Here is a 22,428-nt window from a genome sequence, read left to right on the forward strand (position 1 = left end):
AAAAAATCTCCAAGTGTTTGAAAATTAAGTAACACACTTTAAAACAAACTAAGGATAGGAGAAGATATCAAAAGGAAAATTAGACAATTTTTCTGTATAGTGATGATGAAAATATGAAGATTGTGGGAAGCAAATACAGCACTTTTGGAGAAAAAATTACAGGTTTAAATATATCTGTTAGAAAAAATAAAAGCTGAAACAAAATTATCTAAGCTTCCATATCAAGAATTAATGAACAGAGAACAACAAATTAAGCTCAAAGTAAGTATCAGAAAGGAAATAATAAATCAGAAATCAATAAAATAGAAACTAGTTATACACTACAGAAAATTAAGTTAAAAGTTGTTTTCCACGGCTTCCCTGGTGGCGCAGTGGTTGAGAGTCCGCCTGCCGATGCAGGCGACATGGGTTCGTGTCCCGGTCTGGGAAGATCCCGCATGCCTCAGAGCGGCTGGCCCCATGCGCCATAGCTGCTAAGCCTGCGTGTCCGGAGCCTGTGCTCCGCAACGGGAGAGGCCACAACAGTGCGAGGCCCGTGTACCGCAAAAAAAAAAAAAAAAAAAAAAAAAAAGTCGTGTTTCAAAAAATCTTAGTAAAATTTATAAACGCCTAGTAAAAGTAATCAAGAGAAAGAAATTTTAAAATGTTACCATTATCAAGAATTAAAACAGAGATATCACTACAGACCCCATACACGTTAAAATATAATAAGAGGATATAATGAACAACATTATACCAATAACTTAGCTAATGTAAATGAAATACATTCCTTAAAAAGCACAACATACTAAAACTTATTAAATAAGATATTAAAAACCTTAAAAAATATTTATAGCTATTGAAGAAATTAAATCAGTAATTAAAAACCTAACAATAAAAACTCACATCCAGATTGCTTTACTATTGAATTATTGTAAAGATATAAAGAAAAATAATATTAATGTTACATAAATAATTCCAGATAATAGAAAAGAATGAATACTTTCCAAAACATTTTATAAGACTAGCATAATCTTGATGCCCAAAACTGACAAGAGCATTAAAAGAAAAAAATAAATTAGAGTTCAACATCTCTTGAGAACATAAATGCAAATTTTCTAAACAAAATATTAAGAAATTGAACACAGCAGTACTTACAGAGGATGGTATAATGGTCAAAATAGGACTTTCATTGACTAATTTTAAAATATTAAACCAATCTTACAATACTTGAATAAAAAAATATTAGCAATCACACACACACACAAACACATACACCACACACAAGATAATCATATATAACACATCATGACCAAGATGGATTTATTCTAGTAATTCAAAGCTGGTTAGCTTTCCAAAGATCAATCAATGTAATACAAAACATCAACAAAGTAAAGGAGAAACAGATATGATTATCTCAATAGATGCAGAGTGATAAATTAGAACACACATTCATGGTAAGACTTTCAGCAAATTAGATAGCAAAAGGAATTTCCTTAATCTGATAAAGGATATCTGCCAAAAATTTACAGGAAATATCATGCTTTATAATGACTATGTAAAACCAATATTATCTCTTCCATTCGACACTGTACTGGAGTTTCTAGCCAATGAAATAAAATAAAAGAAATAAAAGATATAGGAAAGGAAACAATTTAAAAATATGATAATTATTCACAAATGACATGATGGTTTATGCAGCATATCAAAAAGAATAGGCAGATAAACTATTGAATTTAAAAGAAAATTTAGCAAAATTGCTGGATTCAAGGTCAAATGATTGTATGTTTAAGAAATAAACAGTTAGGGGCTTCCCTGGTGGCGCAGTGGTTGAGAATCCGCCTGCCGATGCAGGAGACACGGGTTCGTGCCCTGGTCCGGGAAGATCCCACATGCCGCGGAGCAACTAAGCCCGTGAGCCATGGCCGCTAGGCCTGCGTGTCCGGAGCCTGTGCTCCGCAACGGGAGAGGCCACAACAGTGAGAGGCCCGCATACCGCAAAAAAAAAAAAAAAAAAAAAAAAAGAAATAAACAGTTAGAAAATAATATTTTGAAAAAGATATCTAGGAATAAATCTAATAAATGATGTTCAAGACTTCTATAATGTAAACTGGAAAATATTAGAGAAATTAAAGAAGACTTCAAAAATGGAGGGATATATCATGTTCATGAATTTAAAACTCAAAAATGTAAATATGTTAATGGTCCACAAATTGATCTACTGAGTCAATAGAAACCCATTACAAATTCAAGCAGGATTTTGTGTGTGTGTGTGTGGAAACTGACAAGCTGATTCTAAATTTTATATGGAAATGCAAAGGGCCAAGAGTTACCATGTAAATCATGAAAGTAAATAGTTAGAGGATATGAGTCACCAGATATCAGTCTTAATATAATGCTATAGAAGTGAAAACAGTTTAGTAAATAAACCAAAGGAACAGAACCTCTCTGGAATGAGATTCACAGATCATGGGCATTGTGGTGTATAAGGAATGGTCTTTTAAAATAAATGTTATTAGATTAGTTGTCTATCCAACAGGGAAAAAAAACAAAAAATGAATACTTTGACCATACTCCACACCATACAAAAAATAAATTTGAGATGAATCACAGACTTAAACATGAAAAATAAAATGATAGGCAAAGATTTTTTTAAAGTAGAACAGAGAAAGCAGTAACTATAAAGGAAAAGACTCATGAATTAGACATTATTAAAATGTATTTCTATTACCAAGGACATCATTAAGAAAGCAAAAAGTTTTAACCTGGAAGAAAATTTTTGTGTTACATTTATTGGAAAATCTGAGAATATGTAAAGAACTTCTACAGAACAATAAAGAGATACACAAACAGGTAAACACTGGGAAAAAGTTTTAAACAGGCATTCATAAGCGTATGAAAAGGTGCTCAGCATCAATCATTAGGAAAATGCACATTAAAAACCACAGTGAAAAAAAACAAAACAAAACAACAAAAAAAGAAACAACACAGTGAGCCACCAGAATAGCTAATATTTAAACAATTGATAAATAACAAGTTTCCAAGGATGTGGAGCAGCTGGACCTTTCATATGCTTCTGGTGGAAGTGTAAATTTGTACATCCATTTTATAAAATCTTTTGGCAGTATCTACTAAAACTGAATATATTTATACCCAGCAATTCCACTTATAGAAATATAAACAATTTATATAGGTTTGCATGTATATAAATATGTATAGATTTGCATATATATAAAGATTTGCAAATTTATATAGATTTGTATATGTACCTGTAAGAAATACTGCTGATATTTAAACAGCTGAATTTACAAATTAATTAAATACAATGTACCAATAGAAAAGATCCAATTAATCCTACATGCAACAACATGGATGAGTCTCCTAAGTATAACACTGAGCAGAAGCTGGACACAGGAATACACATTTTTTTGTTCCTTTAATATAAAATTTAAGAAGAGGCAGAGCTAATCTTTGGTGATAGAGGACAGAATAATAGTTACTTTGGGAAGATAATAACTGAGAAAGGGCAAGATGGGGAGTCTGAGGTGCTGATAATGTTCTATATCTTATCTGAGTGCTATCTACATGGGTGCGTTCACTTTGTAAAAATTCAATGAACTGAATGATTAAGATTGTGCACTTTAATATATGTTAAACTTCAATAAAAACTCTACACAGTGTGAAAAAATTGTTGGAAAAAAAAGACCATCTAACAAAGTAAATTCCAGGCCACAAGGCTTTATTGATGAATTCTTTCAAATATCTAAAAAAGAATTAATGCCAATCTCACCTAAACCCTTACAGGGAAACAGATATATGGAACACTACCAGCTGGCTTTATGAGGCTATCATAAATTTGATACTAAAATCAGATAAAAACATTACAAGAAAGAAAATTACAGTCTAATCTCTCTAAAAAATATTAAGAATGGAGTAATAAAAGTGTTCTAAAATGAGTGGTGCTGGTTACACAGGTAGGAATATACCAAAAATCATTGAACTGTATACTTTAAAAGGGTAATTTTATGGTATGTGAATTATATCTCAAACAACAAATAAAAATTAAAAAATATTATGACCAAGTTGATTTATTTCAAGAATGTAAAATTGGAATTTGAATCAGTTTGTCTTTCAAAATTTCTTAGCAATGAAGAGCATAAGGGAACTTCCTTAATCTGAAAATGGGTATCTACAAAAAACCTACCACACATACCAGATTAATAGTGAAATATTTGATTGAATCTTTCCCTTTGAGATGGGGAACAAAACAAGGATGCCATCTAGCCCCCAATGTGAAATGTTACACTGGTGGTCTACCTAGTGAAAGAAAGGAAGAAAGAAAGAGAGGAAGGCAGGAAGGCAGGAAGGCAGGAAGGCAGGAAGGCAGGAAGGAAGGAAGGAAGGAAGGAAGGGAGGAAGGGAGGGAGGGAGGGAGCGAGGAATGAAGAGAGAGTTCCCTGGTGGTCCAGTGGTTAGGACTCAGTGCTTTCACTGCCATGGGCCCAGGTTCAATCCCTGGTTGGGGAACTAAGATCCTGGAAATCATGTGTCATGGAAAAAACAAAAAAACTACAACAAAAAAAACCAGAAAGAAGGATAGAAGGAGGAAGGAAGGGATAGAGAAAGAAAATAAAGAAGCAGGAGGAAGAGGAGGAAGAGGGAGGGAGACAGAAAGTTTGTAGTTATCTACTGTTTTTGTACAATGTCATCAAGGCTAAATTGGAGCTAGTTTTCCCAGACTTACTTTTCCTGTATGGTTCTAGGTTGGGGTTAGAGTTTGAGAAATTGGCATTAAATGCAAGGTAGAAATGAAGCAACAGCCATTCCACTCTGAAGGTCATCCTTGGTTAGAGATGGCAAGGGGACAAATGCACCAAACAAATGGACAGGTTCCCATTTGTTCTTGCTCTCCTTATTTCTGCATCCAGCTATCCTTAACTGCTGGTCCTGCTTACCTACAGTGATTCCAACCCAGTCTCAGATGCTTCATTGTGAGCTTACAGAAGCAGTAGTCATGAAGAGCAAAAAACTTTTATAGATTTCTAACACCAGCCCTCTTCCAGTTCTATCCCAGCAGTCAGATATTCTTAGCTTCCTGAAAGCCCTAACTCCAAGACAGCTGGTTAGTGATTTTTCTGATCTTTTTAGAGCAGCTCCTCATGCAACTGGATAAAGTTTAATTCCATAATAAATCTCTTATTTCATAATATCAATAGTAGTTCTGCTTCCATATTTGGACCAAAATTTATCCCAGAGTAACAGAAGAGTCTGGGATTGGTTCTTTGATACGATTGGATTTAAAGGAATTAACGTTGCCCATGAAAAAGGGCACACAAGTAGTTTATGGAGTGTAGAGAAAGAAGATCACCTGATTTAACACCCATAGACATCTACAATCAATTGAAGCAAAGTTTTGGGTGACCAAGTGGTTGCTGTCCTAGAACATTTTAAGGAAGGCAAATTATAGAGTTGGTTGCGTACTTGTAAGTGCACCAGAGAACTTAAGAGAAAGAAAATTATGAGTACAGAGCTTTAAATTCCTGCTCAAGGTCTGGATCTGGAAGCTTCTACATCTTCCCTAAAAGAAACACTTGTATCCTGTAGCCACAGGGCCAAGATTCCTGAAAAACAAACACACCACCTAAACCTGTGGCTGAACTGCAACGCCAATTGAATTCACAATTCAGAGTCTCTTACGCTAAAGTTTGGGCATTGATTAGAAAAAGAAAGACTCTGAAAATTGAGATGGAGATATATGGAAAAATTCTAATGAAACATAATACCTTGAACCTGGAAATTCTACCAAGATGGCAGAGAATTAAGATGTGGAGAACACCTTCCTCTGCACAAATACATCAAAAAAACATCTACATGTGGAAGCACCCCTACAGAACACCTACTGAACACTGGCAGAAAACCTCAGACTTCCCAAAAGGCAAGAAAATCCTCATGCACCTGGGTAGGGCTAAAGAAAAAGAAAAAACGCAGACAAAACAATAGGGACAGGACCTGTACTTCTGGGAGGGAGCTGTGAAGAAGGAAAAGTTTCCACACAGTAGGAAGCTGCTTCACTGGTGGAGATGGGAGGTGGGCATGGGGACAGCTTCAGAGCCACGGAAGACAGTGCAGCAACAGGGCTGTAGAGGGCAAAGTGGAGAGATGCCCACACAGAGGATCAGTGCTGACTGAAGAAATCAAAGAGGAAATCAAAATACCTAGAAACAAATGACAATGAAAACATGACGACCCAAAACCTATGTGATACAGCAAAACCAATTCTAAGAGGGAAGTTTATAGCAATACAATCCTACCTCAAGAAACAATAAATATCTCAAATAAACAACCTAGCCTTACACCTAAAGCAATTAGAGAAAGAAGAACAAAAAACCCCCACAGTTAGCAGAAGGAAAGACATCATTAAGATCAGATCAGAAATAAATGAAAAAGAAATGAAGGGAACAATAGTAGAGATCAATAAAACTAAAACCTGGTTCTTTGAGAAGATAAACAAATAAACCATTAGCCAGACCCATCAAGAACAAAAGGGAGAAGACTCAAATCAATAGAATTAGAAATGAAAAAGGAGAAGTAACAACTGACACTGCAGAAATAAAAAGGATCCTTAGAGATTACTTCAAGTAACTCTATGCCAATAAAATGGAAAACCTGGAAGAAATGGACAAATTCTTAGAAAAGCACAACCTTCTGAGACTGAGCCAGGAAGAAATAGAAAACATAAGCAGACCAATCACAAGTACTGAAACTGAGACTGTGATTAAAAATCTTCCAACAAAGAAAAGCACAAGACCAGATGCCTTCACAGGCGAATTCATCAAACATTTAGAGAAGAGCTAACACTTATCCTTCTCAAACTCTTCCAAAACATAGCAGAGGGAGAAACAATCCTAAACTCATTCTACAATGCCACCATCACCCTGATATGAAAACTAGACAAAGATCTCACAAAGAAAGAAATCTACAGGCCAATATCACTGATGAGCATAGATGCAAAAACTCTCAACAACATACAGGCAAACAGAATCCAACAGCACATTAAAAGGATCATATACCATGATCAAGTGGGGTTTATCCCAGGAATGCAAGGATTCTTCAACATACACAAATCAATCAACGTGATACACCATATTAACAAATTGAAGGATAAAAACCATATGATCATCTCAATAGATGCAGAAAAAGCTTTTGACAAAATTCAACACCCATTTATGAGAAAAACCCTCCAGAAAGTGGGCATAGAGGGAACTTACCTCAACATAATAAAGGCCTTATATGACAAATCAATAGCCAGCATCGTTCTCAATGGTGAAAAACTGAAACCATTTCCTCTAAGATCAGGAACAAGACAATGTTGCCCACTCTCACCACTATTATTCAATATAGTTTTGGAAGTTTTAGCCACAGCAAGAGAGAAGAAAAAGAAATAAAAGGAATCCAAATCAGAAAAGAAGAAGTAAAATGGTCACTGTTTGCAGATGACATGATACTATACATAGAGAATCCTAAAGATGCTACCAGAAAACTACTACAGCTAATCAATGAATTTGGTAAAGTAGCAGGATACAAATTTAATGCACAGAAATCTCTGGCATTCCTATACACTAATGATGAAAAATCTGAAAGAGAAATTAAGGAAACACTCCCATTTACCATTGCAACAAAAAGAATAAAATACCTAGGAATAAACCTACCTAAGGAGACAAAAGAACTATATGCAGAAAACTATAAGACACTGATGAAAGTAATTAAAGATGATACAAAGACATGCAGAGATATACCATGTTCTTGGACTGGAAGAATCAACATTGTGAAAATGACTCTACTATCCAAAGCAATCTACAGATTCAATGTAATCCCTATCAAACTACCACAGGCATTTTTCACAGAAGTAGAACAAAAGATTACACAATTTGTATGGAAACACAAAAGACTCTGAATAGCCAAAGCAATCTTGAGGAAAAAAAAAAAAAAATGGAGGTGGAGGAATCAAGCTCCCTGATTTTAGACTATTCTACAATGCTCCAGTAATCAGAACAGTATGGTACTGGCACACGAACAGAAACATAGATCAATGGAACAGGACAGAAAGCCCAGACATAAACTCACACACATATGGTCACCTTATTTTTTATAAAGGAGGCAAGAATATACAATGGAGAAAAGACAGCCTCTTCAATAAGTGGTGCTGGGAAAATTGGAGAGCTACATATGAAAGAATGAAATTAGAACACTCCCTAACACCACACACAAAAATAAACTCAAAATGGCTTAAAGACCTAAATGTAAGGCCAGACAGTATAAAACTCCTAGCTGAAAACATAGGCAGAACACTCTATGACATAAATCACAGCAATATCCTTTTTGACCCACCTGCTAGAGAAATGGAAATAAAAAGAAAAATAAACAAATGGGACCTAATGAAACTTAAAAGCTTTTGCACGGCAAAGGAAAGCTTAAACAAGATGAAAAGACAACCTTCAGAATGGGAGAAAATATTTTCAAATGAAGCAACTGACAAAGGATTCATCTCCAAAATTTACTAGCAGCTCATACAGCTCAATATCAGAAAAACAAACAACTCAATCCAAAAATGGGCAGAAGACCTAAACAGACATTTCTCCAAAAAAGATATACAGATTGCCAACAAATACATGAAAGGACGCTCAACATCACTAATCATTAGAGAAATGCAAATCAAAACTACAATGAGGTATCACCTCACACTGGTCAGAATGGCCATCATCAAGAAATCTACAAACAATAAATGCAGGAGAGGGTGTGGAGAAAAGGGAACCCTCTTGCACTGTTGGTGGGATGTAAATTGATACAGCCACTACGGAGAACAGTACGGAGGTTCCTTAAAAAACTAAAAATAGAACTACCATACGACCCAGCAATCCCTCTGCTGGGCATATACCCTGAGAACACCATAATTCAAAAAGAGTCATGTACCACAATGTTCATTGCAGCTCTATTTACAATAGCTGGGACATGGAAACAACCTAAGTGTCCATCAACAGATGAACGCATAAAGAAGATGTGGCACATATATACAATGGAATATTACTCAGCCATAAAAAGAAATGAAATTGAGTTATTTGTAGTGAGGTGGATGGACCTATAATCTGTCATACAGAGTTAAGTAAGTCAGAAAGAGAAAAACAAATACTGTATGCTAACACATATATATGGAATCTAAAAAAAAAAAAAAAAGGTTCTGAAGAACCTAGGGGCAGGACAGGAATAAAGACAGAGACATAGAGAATGCACTTGTGTACATGGTAAGTGGGAAGGGTAGGCTGGGATGAAGTGAGAGAGTAGCACTGACATATATACACTACCAAATATAAAATGGATAGCTAGTGGAAAACAGCTGCATAGCACAGGGAGATCAGCTCGGTGCTTTGTGACCAGCTAGAGGGGTGGCATAGGGAGGATGGGAGGGAGATGCAAGAGGGAGGGGATATGGGGATATATGTATGCATACAGCTGATTTGCTTTTTCATACAGCAGAAACTAACACAACATTGTAAAGCAATTTTACTCCAATAAAGATGTTAAAAAAATTGTAACCACAAAGAAAATTAAATAATTCTAAATACAAAAAAAAAAAAAAAAGAAGAAGATACACAGATGGCAAAGAAGAAAAGATTCTGCCAAGCCTCCTTTGCCAGAAGGAGAGCCTTCCTCCCTGGTCTGAGGAGAAAATCCTCCTCTTGCCTGAAGAAACTAACAGCCTCTCCTGAGGTAGCTGTCCTGCTGGGACTGCCATGGAAAATACAGAACGCTCAGCTAAATTTGAATTTCAGAAAAACAAGAAAATTTCTATGTATATCCCAAATATTGCATGGGACATATTTATACTACAGAAATATTTGTTGCTTGTCTGAATTCAAATTTAATTGGGCATCTTGCATTTTTATTTACTAAGTCTGGCAACCCAAATTGCAGGGACTGCTGATTTTCCTCAGGACCTATCCCTACCACCTTGCAACCCAAATTGCAGGGACTGCTGATTTTCCTCAGGACCTATCCCTACCACCTTGCATTGTTTCTAGTCCTCTAACCAGATTCAAGCCCTGACAGGACCAGGGAGATTTGGGGAAATAAAACTTATGACCTGTGAGAAAGTATAAAATATAGCAAAAGAATTGAGATTCTGAATTCAATGTGTTAGTTTGAGTGTGGCCTAACAGAATGAAGTTGAAAAGCAGAACATTATTAGTGTACTGCAGAGGAAAACATCCTGTGGCCTAGGGACTTAGGAATGCTAGAGTGGATTTATTATGTAAGACCTGTTCATCTACTCCCTAATTATCTCCACGGTGCACATACGTTGAAAGTGAGACCTTTTACCCAAGGCTTTGAGAAATATGTTTATGCAGAAGTTTCAGCATCCTTGAAGAACTCTGTGATGGCTATTCTCCATAGGCCAGGAATGACAGTGGGAATGGTAGCTATTAAATGGGGTTACCTGAATCCAATGGGGATGAAAGGACCTCAGGGTCACAGAGGCCAAGTGGTAGCACTTAACTGTCAGAGACAGCTGAAGCAGAAATCAGAATGATTTTCCTGCAAAGATCTTTGTCATTAGCTCATTGATCATGGAATCTCTAAAACTGAAGCAGATGGAGAGTGGTCTAAAGTTTTAGTTAATTTGTTTTAGCAGTGAAGATCTAGGTCTAGTGAACATAAGTCTGACTTGAATCACTACAAAAGAGAGTTGTGGTTAATTATCAACCAATGTTAAGACTTGAGAACCAGTTTAGAGATGCAGAGCAGCTTCAATAAAACAGGAGACTGGCTCTTCTTGAGGAAGAGGAAGCGACTGCTGCACAGCCAAAATGTATACTGTAAGTTTCCTCCCTTCACCAAGGAGGCTTGAAGCCATTTGCCAGGGTTGGATATAGAAAAGGTTGCAGAATTATAGATACAGACAAAAATATGGAAATATGTCAAGGTGTATTATTTTTAATATAATGAGATCTTATATAATCTTGTATAAATTGTGTATAAAACATACTATTTTGTCATCTGATTTTCTTCACAGAAATATATATAATAATCATCTTTATAAATATTAAGTGCTTTTCCATAATATCTTTTTATGGCTGAATAAATTTCCAATGTATGGATATATTTCTTCTAATTCTGCATGGCTATTTTATGCTTCGTAGGGAATTCTCTGTAGTCACTTTTAACATGTCTTTTTGCTTCCAATAGGTTATTTCCAAACCATATTAGGAATGCAGTACATTTAGGTTAGTTTAACATGTTTGCCATTATAAAGTATACTGCAATAAAAAGTTTACAATCTGTTTATTTCCTAAGTATAAATTCTAATAAGTGGGTCAAAATATAAACCCATTTTTGAGGCTTATATTGCATTATGACTTTCAAGAGAGTGTGTTGAACCATTGGCACATGAAAGTGTGAATTCCTCCACAGTTTCATCAAACCTCATAGAGTATCACTTTAAAAATCTTTACTAATTTTCTAAGCAGGATGGTTATTATACTGGGGATGGCAGAAACAACATAATTCCAAATTAATTGAAGTAAAAATAAAGTTTGAAGACTTTCATGCATTTAAGTCCCAAGGTTCAGAAAAGGCACAACCTAGGATAAAGAAGAACTTAAGAAAACAGTTGCCAGGACCCCACATGTATTTTTGAGACCATTATAGCTGTCTTCATCCATCTGAATGACAGAATGCAAAAATCAATTAAGATTTTTATAAGCCCAGGGGGAAAGTGAGAATTTATTGGTAAAGGTGATAGAAAAGAATATTTCAACTCACTCTCACAAATAGGTGGGTCATTATCCCAGGTGACAGAGTTGCCAGAGATGATGCATGCAGCAGAGGATTTACCGATGAGTCGGTATCTAGAGGCAAAGAAAAATGAATGTTATATTCTAAATAAATACTTAATCCTGCTTAAATTGCTGCTTACAAGAGATTACAATCTTGGAGAATTCAGAAGGACAATTTCCATTTGTCAAAGTACTATTGATTTCCCAATTTTTGTGTCTTTATTTGGACTTTAAAATTTTCTTCATGCCTTCTAAATTAGATGAGATCTCTCTTCTTTATTAGGTTAAGGCACATTTTTTATATACATCTAAGATAAATAAGATTCATCAAACTATAACCAAAGGAAATCCAAGCAAGACAAAAACAGTTGAACACTTATTTCATATTATAAATGTTAAAGGCAGAAATTCTCAATTAGTATGCCACAAGCTGTTCAAAGTTTGCCCTACAATTTGGAAAAACTGATGACATTTATTTTTACTTCAACTGAAATCTTCTATAGTCTTGGAATGTTGGGCTGAACCATTCATGAAAATTGGTGGAGAGTAAGGCCGAACTTGATACTACTACAGGTTAAGATGAATAGTGTCAAATAACAATCAAGTGTTATTTGGTATAGCTGAGAACACTGCCTTATGAATATATAAGAAACTACGGCAGCACAAACTTTATTCAAAATCAAAATGGGTCAAGTGGAGATCAAATGAAAAGAGCTGTGGATGTTCTTGAAGAAACCTGTATCACTGTTACATTGAAGCAGTGGTTATATTGTATTTATTAATGCCTTCAGTATTGTTTTTACAGTATTGTTTTACACCATCAAAAATGAAAATATTCTAAATTGCACTGCAAACACACATACACACAAATAGACAACAAATGGAGTAAAGGAAAGCTGCAGTCTTTCCACTATGTGTGCACCTCTTCCTTCCTGTTTGCCATAGGAGTGGAGAATCATGGAGACTCCTCTGGTTTTTGACTTCATAAAGATTATTTCTTAAAGTGCTCTTTTTGATTTTCTAATCAAGAGGATTGGGATAAAAATGGTGAAGCAAGTTCTAACTTTAGTCGGCAATTCTTCTGAAACGTTTTGTTTTGTTGCATTGTTTTACATGTTGCCACATGATAGAAGAATGATTTATTAGAACAAATTCCATAACAAATCATATAAAATAACCATTTTCTGAAAGACATCCATAAGACCACTTGAGAACAAATGCACAGAGGTGCCTCCAAGAAGCCAGACAAATAAGTTACCAATCCCATGTCTGGTGTGAGTGGAGGAGCCCTCCTGCTGCTATCTTGAAGTCTAGGTCTCACCAACCAGGCTCTGCTGATGCTGCCATTTCAGGCAGAATAAGGCTCACATGCGGGGGCATGAGATATGTCAGCGCACCCAGGTTCCGCTATTGACACAGCTGCTGGTGGACTGGGACCTGCTACTTCCCGTGGGTGTGTGACATGGGAAGGATAAACTTCCCCCATTCCCAGTTTCTCCTTATGCTGCTAATTTAGGCAGACTGGGCCACCACTATCACTAAGTATGGGTCTCCCTACTACATCCTGCTGAGCTTTCCCTTCCCCAGTCCTTTAACAGGGGAGTAGGCTTCTCTCTCTCTCTGCTTGTTGACTGTTCTGGCTTACAGTCTTCTTCTATGGCACCCATCCTGAGAGATAAAAAGAAAACCCAGGGAACTCACTGCAGGGTCATTCATTAAGTTCTGGGGTCCCTAGCCAGTCCACTTTCTTTCTACCTTTTGTGGTCCTTTTATGGTTGTATGTTGAACAATTTCTAGGGTATTTAGTTATGTGTAGAGAGAGAAGCAGGGAAAAGTGAATCTGGAACTGGAAGTTCAGTCACAGCTCTTTAAAATCTGATTACAAAAGTTAATACTCAGTCATTGTAGAAAAAATGTGAAAGATACAGAAAATTCCAGTAATGGAAAAAAATTACCTAAACCGTATCTTACAACATAGTTAATGGTTTAGAGAAGTGCTTCTCCAAAGTTTTATTTGCATAGAAATCACCAGGGGATCTTGTGAAAATATGATTCTGATTCAGTGGGTATGAAAATCCTGCATTTCTAACAAGCTCCCAGGAGATGCTGACCTTGCTGGTCTGTGCACCATACTCTGGGTCAAGAACTTACAGAAAATAATTTCAGTTTCTTACATGAAGAGATATATATGTAACATGGAAGTCAGTTGTCAAGTTGGTGTGGTTAAACTGGGCCAGGACCTATATTTCACAGCTGTGTGAGAGTCCTCTTCCACACACATGATTACTGTGTGTCTTAGGGCTAATTTCCCCATACTTCTCTCTGCTTCCACTTTCCTGTGTCCCTCCCTGCTGGCTCTGGGTTCTGTACTACATTTTATCTAGCAGCCATGCCCAGGATTTTTGTGGGTTTCTCCCACAAATCCACTTGCTTAAAGCATTTGTTGTTGCATTTGGGTGCAGTTTTAGGGAGTGTTGCACTGGGAAGTGAATGCCATTAGGCATTTTATTCCATCCCTCACTGTCTTTCTCCTCCTTCTCTGGAAAAACAAGCAACTTCCTCTCCTTGCCTTGCATAGCACAGGCCCTTTGGGGTCTCACCTTCTTTAAATATAACGTCTATCCTAAAACTGTTTTCACTATATACAATATTGTTGGGTAGGACACCTACATTTGCTTTTCAGATTTCCCTTTGGGGCCTTATTGAGATCGACAGTCCTGGGTTCTCTGTTTACCCCTACCTACCAATCATGAGTTCTCAGACTGGTGAGTTTGAGAGAAGAAATAGGGCAATTCATCTCAAACTTCTGCATCTTGCGCCTCATTCCCACACTTCATGCCTGCAGATGTATTCTAGTTTATTCTCTGTCATGTGCTAAGGGGCCTCTCCTACCCCTGTGGTTGTGGTGAGTGGCAGTGGGGATGGGATGGATGCGGGACGCTTACAGTTGTCCAGCTGTGTCTGAGAACAGGTAATTACATCTAATTATGGGATTTTAAAAATTAGGTCATTTAGCCCTGACCTAAAGTTATATTCTCTACTAATCTCTTTTAGCAATAAAGATATAATTTGATCTTCGTCTGTCTGATTCCTCAGCTGGTCCAGAAATTTGGTGGTGAAGATATATGTACTGTTTATTGGAAACCCTCAAAACCCAGCAAATATATTATAATCAATCCCCAATATTTTTATTGGCAGAATAATATTCCATCACATGAATGGACCATTATTTACTCAAATAATACCCTGTTGTTGAACATTAAGATGTTTTCCATTCCAACCTTTCCAAGCCTTTAAAGTCTAAAAGACTTCAAAAGGGAAGACTGTTAAGTTTGACTTCTTGGCAAAAGTGTATTGCCTAAATTGTGTTAAATGGTATAAATTTGTATCAATTTATACTGCTACTAGGAGTTTATGTTAATGCCCATTACCCTGAACTTCAAAACTAACAGCTATACAGAGGGATTTTTGTGTGTTTTGTTTATTGCAATATCTCCAGCTTCCAGAATAGTACCTATTCTTAGTATTTGTGGGCTCTGAATAAATACTTTTGGATTGAATAAGTGGTTAAAGTAGCATATTATTGATATTTTCATTTGCATTAATTGTATTAATAGCAAAGCCAGACTCTTCCACATGTATTTACAATTTGTACCTTTTTATTTGTTAATTGCCACTTTGTATCTTTTGATCATTTCTCTATTTAGGTGTTCATATTTTGTTTGTAAGGGCTTTTTATATATTTTTGTGGTTCTTCATTTGTATTTTATTTGTTTTTAGTATTTGTATATGTGTCAATTCTATTAACCTTTCTGTGGATTCTGACTTTGCTTGAAATGAACCCACTGACTTGGAATGTTCCTAAATCTGATACATATTTATTATTTTTTATTTCATTTTCTTTAGGTGCACATATAACATGTAATTCTTTGATCAATATGAATTTTTTGTGGTGCATAAAATGTGCTAATTATTTAACATAAATAAAAAATACTAGTTTGCTTACTGCTTTGAAATGCTGCATGATACCTTCATACAATACCCTCTTTTACAAATTTGGGTCTATTTCTGGACTTCCTATTCTACTCTTTTGAGTTCTGTATTTTATAATATACCATTATAATATACTTAAAATTACTTTAACTTAATAATATGCTTTGAAGTAAAGATGTTGAAGATTTGAATAATATAAACTGAAGCCCTTTTAATAGACAGGTTTTCAACTTTGTACTCTACAGTGAGAGAATGTACTTTTAAATTCCATAGATTATTCAAGCAAAGTAATAGATATACTAGGTAGAAAATCTTCATGTAGAAAAACAATAAATTTGCTTTACATCCTGATTACAATGAACATGATCTCATTTTTATAAAATAAATTTCTAAAAGGAAAAAACAAAAATACCCCAATTGTGCCCCCAATTTATATGAAGAAAGTGTAACATTTTCTGCCCTCTGTTTTGCTACATGGATTAATTTGTTTACTTTTGTTCAGTTGGAAATTATTTTTTACCCTACCAGGGTAACATCCATTAAAAATACACATGAATTTGTTTTCTCCATTTTTTGAGGTCAAGAATAAGACACTGACTATAAGTCTAGCACTTTAAAATTTTCTTAATTTTAAGATTTCTTATTATACTCTGTGATTTTAGATATAATTATGTTCTTAAATCCCTCTCTAAAAATAATCTTCCTTTACATCAATGAAACACCCATGTTAAAAATAAATCATCTGATAACTTGTATCCTGAAATCTTGATGAACTATTTATTAGCTATAATATATGTATGTATGTATGTGTGTGTGTGTGTGTGTGTGTGTGTGTGTGTGTGTGTGTGTGTGTGTGTGTGTGCATTCCTTAGTATTTTCTATACCAGATATGTCATTTGCAAACAGAGGGGTTGTTTTCCTTTTCTTTTTTTGATTGAACTATAGTTGGCATACAATATTGTATTAATTTCAGATGTACAACATGGTGATTTGACATATTATATATATACATATATATGTGTATATATATGTATATATTGAATTGATCACCACAATAAGCCTAGTAACCATCTGTCATAATGCAAAGTTATTACAATATTACTGCCTATATTCTCTGTGCTGTACATTACATCCTGTGATTTATTTATTTTATAACTGGAAGTTTATACCTCTTGATCTCCTTTACCTGTTTCACCCAACTCCCTATCCCCCTTCCCTTTGATGACCACCAGTTTGTTCTCTGTATCTGTGAGTCCATTTCTGCTTTGTTTTGTTTTATTTGTTCATTTGTTTTGTTTTTTAGATTCCACATATAAGTGAAATCATATTTGTCTTTCTTTGTCTAACTTATTTCACTGAACATAATGCCCTCAAGGTCCATTCATGTTGTCACAAATGACAAGATTTCATTCGTTTTATGGCTGAGTGATATTGTTTTGTATATATACTCCATCTTCTTTATCCATTTACCTATCAATGACACTTAGGTTGCTTCCATATCTTGACTACTGTACATAGATATATTTATGTTATGATGTTATGTCCTCTTCTTTATCAGTATATAATATCCTTCTGTGTCTTCTGTTACAGTCTTTGTTTTAAAGTGTATTTTGTCTAATATAAGTCTTGCTGTTCCAGCTTTCTTTTTGTTTACATTTGTGAGGAATATCTTTTTCTATCCTTTCACTTTCAGTCTGTGTGTGTCTTTAGATTTGAAATGAGTCTCTTGTAGACAGCATATGTATGGGTCTTGTTTTCTTAATCCATTCAGCCACCCTGTATCTTTTTTATTTTATTGAGGTATAGTTGCTTTACAATGTTGCATTGGTTTCTGCTGTACAACAAAGTGAATCAGCTTTATGTATACACATATCCCCTCCCTCTTGGACCTCCCTCAAACCCCCCTCCATCTCACCCATCTAGGTCACCACAGAGCACCAAGCTGAGCTCCCTGTGCTATACTGCAGTTTCCCACTAGCTAGCTATTTTACACATGGTAGTGTATATATGTTAGTCCCAATCTCCCAATTCATCCCAACTCCCCTTCCCCCCACACGTCAACACGTCCATTCTCTATGTCTACATCTCTATTCCTGCTCTGCAAATATGTACCCGTATCATTTTTCTAGATTCCACATATATGCGTTAATATACAATATTTGTTTTTCTCTTTCTGACTTACTTCACTCTGTATGAGAGACTCTAGGTCTATGCACATCTCTACAAATGACCCAATTTCATTCCTTTTTATGGCTGAGTAATATTCCATTGTATATATGTGCCACATCTTCTTTATCCATTCATCTGTTGATGGACATTTATATTGCTTCCATGCCCTGGTATTGTAGATAGTCTTGCAATGAATATTGGGGTGCATGTGTCTTTTTGAATTATGGTTTTCTCAGGGTATATGCCCCTTAGTAGGATTACTGGATCATATGGTAGCTCTATTTGTAGTTTTTTTAAGTAACCTCCATACTGTTCTCCATAGTGGCTGTATCAATTTACATCCCACCAACAGTGCAAGAGGGTTCCCTTTTCTCCACACCCTCTCCTGCATTTATTGTTTGTAGATTTCTTGATGATGGCCATTCTGACTGGTGTGAGATGATACCTCATTGTAGTTTTGACTTGCATTTCTCTAATGATTAGTGATGTTGAGCAGCTTTTCATGTGCCTCTTGGCCATCTGTGTATCTTCTTTGGAGAAATGTCTGTTTAGGTCTTCTGCCCATTTTTGGATTGGGTTGTTTGTGTTTTTGATATTGAGCTGCATGAGCTGCTTGTATATTTTGGAGATTAATCCTTTGTCAGTTGCTTCATTAGCAAATATTTTCTCCTATTCTGAGGGTTGTCTTTTCATCTTGTTCATGGTTTCCTTTGCTGTACAAAAGCTTTTAAGCTTCATTAGGTCCCATTTGTTTATTTTTGTTTTTATTTTCATTTCTCTAGGAGGTGGGTCAAAAAAGATCCTGCTGTGATTTATGTCGAAGAGTGTTCTGCTTGTTTTCCTCTAAGAGTTTTATAGCTTCTGGCCTTACATTTAGGTCTTTAATCCATTTTGAGTTTATTTTTGCATATGGTGTTAGGGAGTGTTCTAATTTCATTCTTTTCCCAGCACTTATTGAAGAGACTGTCTTTTCTCCATTGTATATTCTTGCCTCCTTTGTCATAGATTAGGTGAACATAGCTGTGTGGGTTTATCTCTGGGCTTTCTATCCTGTACCATTGATGTATATTTCTGTTTTTGTGCCAGTACCATACTGTCTTGATTACTATAGCTTTGTAGTATAGTCTGAAATCAGGAAGCCTGATTCCTCCAGCTCTGTTTTTCTTTCTCAAGATTGCTTTGGCTATTTGGGGTCTTTTGTGACTCCAAACAAATTGTGAATTTTTTTGTTCTATTTCTGTGAAAAATGCCATTGGTAATTTGATAGGGATTGCATTGAATCTGTACATTGCTTTGGGCAATATAGTCATTTTCACAATATTGATTCTTCCAATCCAAGAACATTTTATCTTTTGATTAGAGTATTTCATTCATTTACATTTAAAGTAATTACTGATAGGTAAGTACCATATTGTTAATTGTTTTATGGTTGTTTTTGTAGTTCTTCTCTGCTCCTTTCTTCTTCTCTTGTTCTCTTCCCATGTGATTGGATGATTCTCTCTAGCATTATGCCTGTATTCTTTTCTCTTTATATTTTGTGTTATAGGTTTTTGGTTTGTAGTTACCATGAGATTTACATATAGCAACCTATGTATATAGCAGCCTATTTTAATTTGATGGTTGCTTAAGTTGGAGCACCTTCTAAAAGCACTGCATTTTTACTCCTTCCCCCATTTTATGTTTTTGACATCATATTTTACATCCTTTCATTCTGTGTATTGCTTAACTAATTATTTTAGATTTAGATGGATTTTACTACCTTTGTCTTTTAAACTTCATACTAGCTTTATAAGTGGTAGATCCACTACCTTAACTCTGTGTTTGCCTTTAGTAGTGAGATATTTTTCCTTTCATAACTTTTTTTGTTTCTAGTTATGGCCTTTTCTTTTCCATTCGAAGAAGTTCCTTTAACATTTTTTGTAAAGTTGGTTTAGTGGTGATGTACTTTTAGCTTTTGCTTGTCTGGAAGGTTCCATCTCTCCTTCAATTCTGAATGATAACTTTGTTGGGTAGAGTATTCTTGTAAGTTTTTTCCTTTCAGCACTTTGAAAATATTGTGCTAGTCCCTTCTGGCCTGTAAAGTTTCTGCCTAAAAATCAGTTGATAGTCTTATGGGGGCTTCCTTGTACATAACTTGTTTATTTCTTGTTCCTTTTAATATTCTCTCTTTATCTTTAACTTTTGACATTTTAATTGCAATGTGTCTTCGTGTGGGTCTCTTTGGCTTCATCTTGTTTGGACTCTCTGTGCTTCCTGGATTTTAATATATGTTTCCTTTGCCAGGTTAGGGAAGTTTCCAGCCATTATCTTTTCAAATAGGCTTTCTGTCCCTTTCTTTCTCTTTTCTCCTTCTGGGCCCCCTCTAATGAAAATGTTAGTATGCTTGATGTAGTCTCAGAGGTTCCTAAGGCTATCTTCATTTTTTTTTTTTTTTTTCGTGGTACGTGGGCCTCTAACTGTTGTGGCCTCTCCCGTTGCGGAGCACAGGCTCCGGACACGCAGGCTCAGCGGCCACGGCTCACGGGCCCAGCTGCTCCGCGGCACGTGGGATCTTCCCAGACTGGGGCACGAACCCGTGTCTCCTGCATCAGCAGGCGGACTCTCAACCACTGCGCCACCAGGGAAGCCCTATCTTCATTTTTTAATTCCTTTTTTTTCTTTTTGCTGTTACAATTGGGTGATTTCCACTACTCTGTCTTCCAGATCACTGATCTGTTCTTCTGCACCCTCTATTCTGTAATTGATTCCCTTTAATGTATTTTTCATTTCAGTTATTGTATTCTTCAGTTCTGATTGGTTCTTGTTTGTATTTTCTATCTCTTTGTTGAGGTTCTCACTTTGTTCATCCATTCTTCTCCTGAGTTTGATGAGCATCTTTATGACTATTACTTTGAACTCTTTATCTTGTAAATTTCTTATCTCCATTTTGTATATTTCTTTTTCTGGGGTTTTATCTTGTTCTTTCACTTGTAAGGTATTCCTTTGTCTCCTATTTTGCCTAACTCTCAGTGTTTGTTTTTATACATTAGGTACATCAGCTACATCGCCAAACCTTAAAAGAGTGGCTTTCTGTAGATAGTGTTATGTAGAGCCCAGTGGCATAATCCCCCCTGGTCACCCGAGCCAGGTGCTCAAGGCTATCCCCTGCATTGGCTGCCTGCATCCTCCTGTTGTGTTTAGGCCATGACTTCTACAGACACACTGGTAGGCAGGGCTGATCCCCAGCCCAGCTGTCTGTGAGGCCTGGTTGCAACTTCTGTGGGATCGCTAATGGGAAGGGCTAGGTCCCCATTATGTGAGCCACTTTGGAGGAGCACTGGTCCTGGGCAGAACCATGTACCAGACAGGATGGGGTGGGAGGTTCTTTAGAGGGACTGGTTGAGGCAGGTGGGTTGGGTTGGGCAGGTACTTAGGGGAATGTTGGGGTGGGGCACACAGTGTTATCTGTGTTGATGGAGAGTGACAGAAAGGCACCTACCAGCACTGGGCCAGCTAGGTGTAAGGAGAGAAAAAAAAATGGCACCTACCAGCACTTCCATACCCTGGTACCTGCCCCAGAATTAATCAATAACTCTCCTCCTCATAAAGCCAAGGCATTTTTAAAGTTTCTGCTCTGCCTGTGCTGGGACTCAGAGCAAGTGAGCCCTTCAAGAGCAGTCTCCCACTGCCCTCTGGCTCCCCTGAAACATAAGCTTGCTGGTTTTCAAAGCCAGACACTATGGTGGTTTGTCTTCCTGGTGCAGGTGCCCCAGGCTGGGGAGCCCATTGTGGGTCTTGGACCCCTCACTCCTCAGGGGGGACCCCCATGGTTGTGATTTTCTTCTGGCTTGTGGGTCACTGCATTGGTGGGGGGGGGGTGTTCTGACTAGACCACATCTCTTCCCCTCCTCTTCATCTCAATGTGGCCTTTTCTTTATATCCTTAGTTGTAGAAAATCTGTTCTGCTAGTCTTCAGGTCACTTTCAGAGATAGTTATTCTATATGTAGTTGTAGTTTTCATATGTCTGTGGGAGAAGGCGAGGATTTTTCTACTCCACTGTCTTGATCTGGCCTCCAAATAGAGACTGTTTTAATTCCAAACAGATTATTTTAATTCTCCTTTCCAATCTGGATGCCTTTTATTTCTTTTTCTTGACTAATTTCCTGGTTAGAATTTCCAGTATAATGTTAAATATTTGTGTGACAATTTTAATTTATATAAATGTGTATGTGATGTGGTATACATGTGTATCTGTTTATGTGTGTGTGCTGTAGAAATACATTTCTTAGTTGTTGATCATGGTAAAATAAGTTTGAAAACCACTGTCCTAGAGAAACTTTTGCCCATGTGTACTAGGAGACATGTATGAGTATCTTTATATCAGGGATGCTTATAATAGCCAAAATAAAACAAAGCAAAACAAACTAGAAATAATCCAAATACTTAAAAACAACAAAAAAAGACATAAATTCTTCT

General features: G+C 36.3%; 1 protein-coding gene across 1 annotated transcript in view; it reads right to left on the reverse strand.

Moving 5' to 3' along the window:
• Positions 1 to 22,428, reverse strand: part of CR1 (complement C3b/C4b receptor 1 (Knops blood group)) — a 100,903-nt gene that overhangs the window by 58,567 nt on the left and 19,908 nt on the right. The window contains exon 4 of the mRNA XM_067032761.1: positions 11,797 to 11,882. Coding sequence (XP_066888862.1) covers positions 11,797 to 11,882 — 86 coding nt within the window. The remainder of the gene's footprint in view (positions 1 to 11,796; positions 11,883 to 22,428) is intronic.

Source organism: Kogia breviceps, chromosome 1, assembly GCF_026419965.1.
Source record: "Kogia breviceps isolate mKogBre1 chromosome 1, mKogBre1 haplotype 1, whole genome shotgun sequence".
NCBI lineage: Eukaryota > Metazoa > Chordata > Mammalia > Artiodactyla > Physeteridae > Kogia > Kogia breviceps.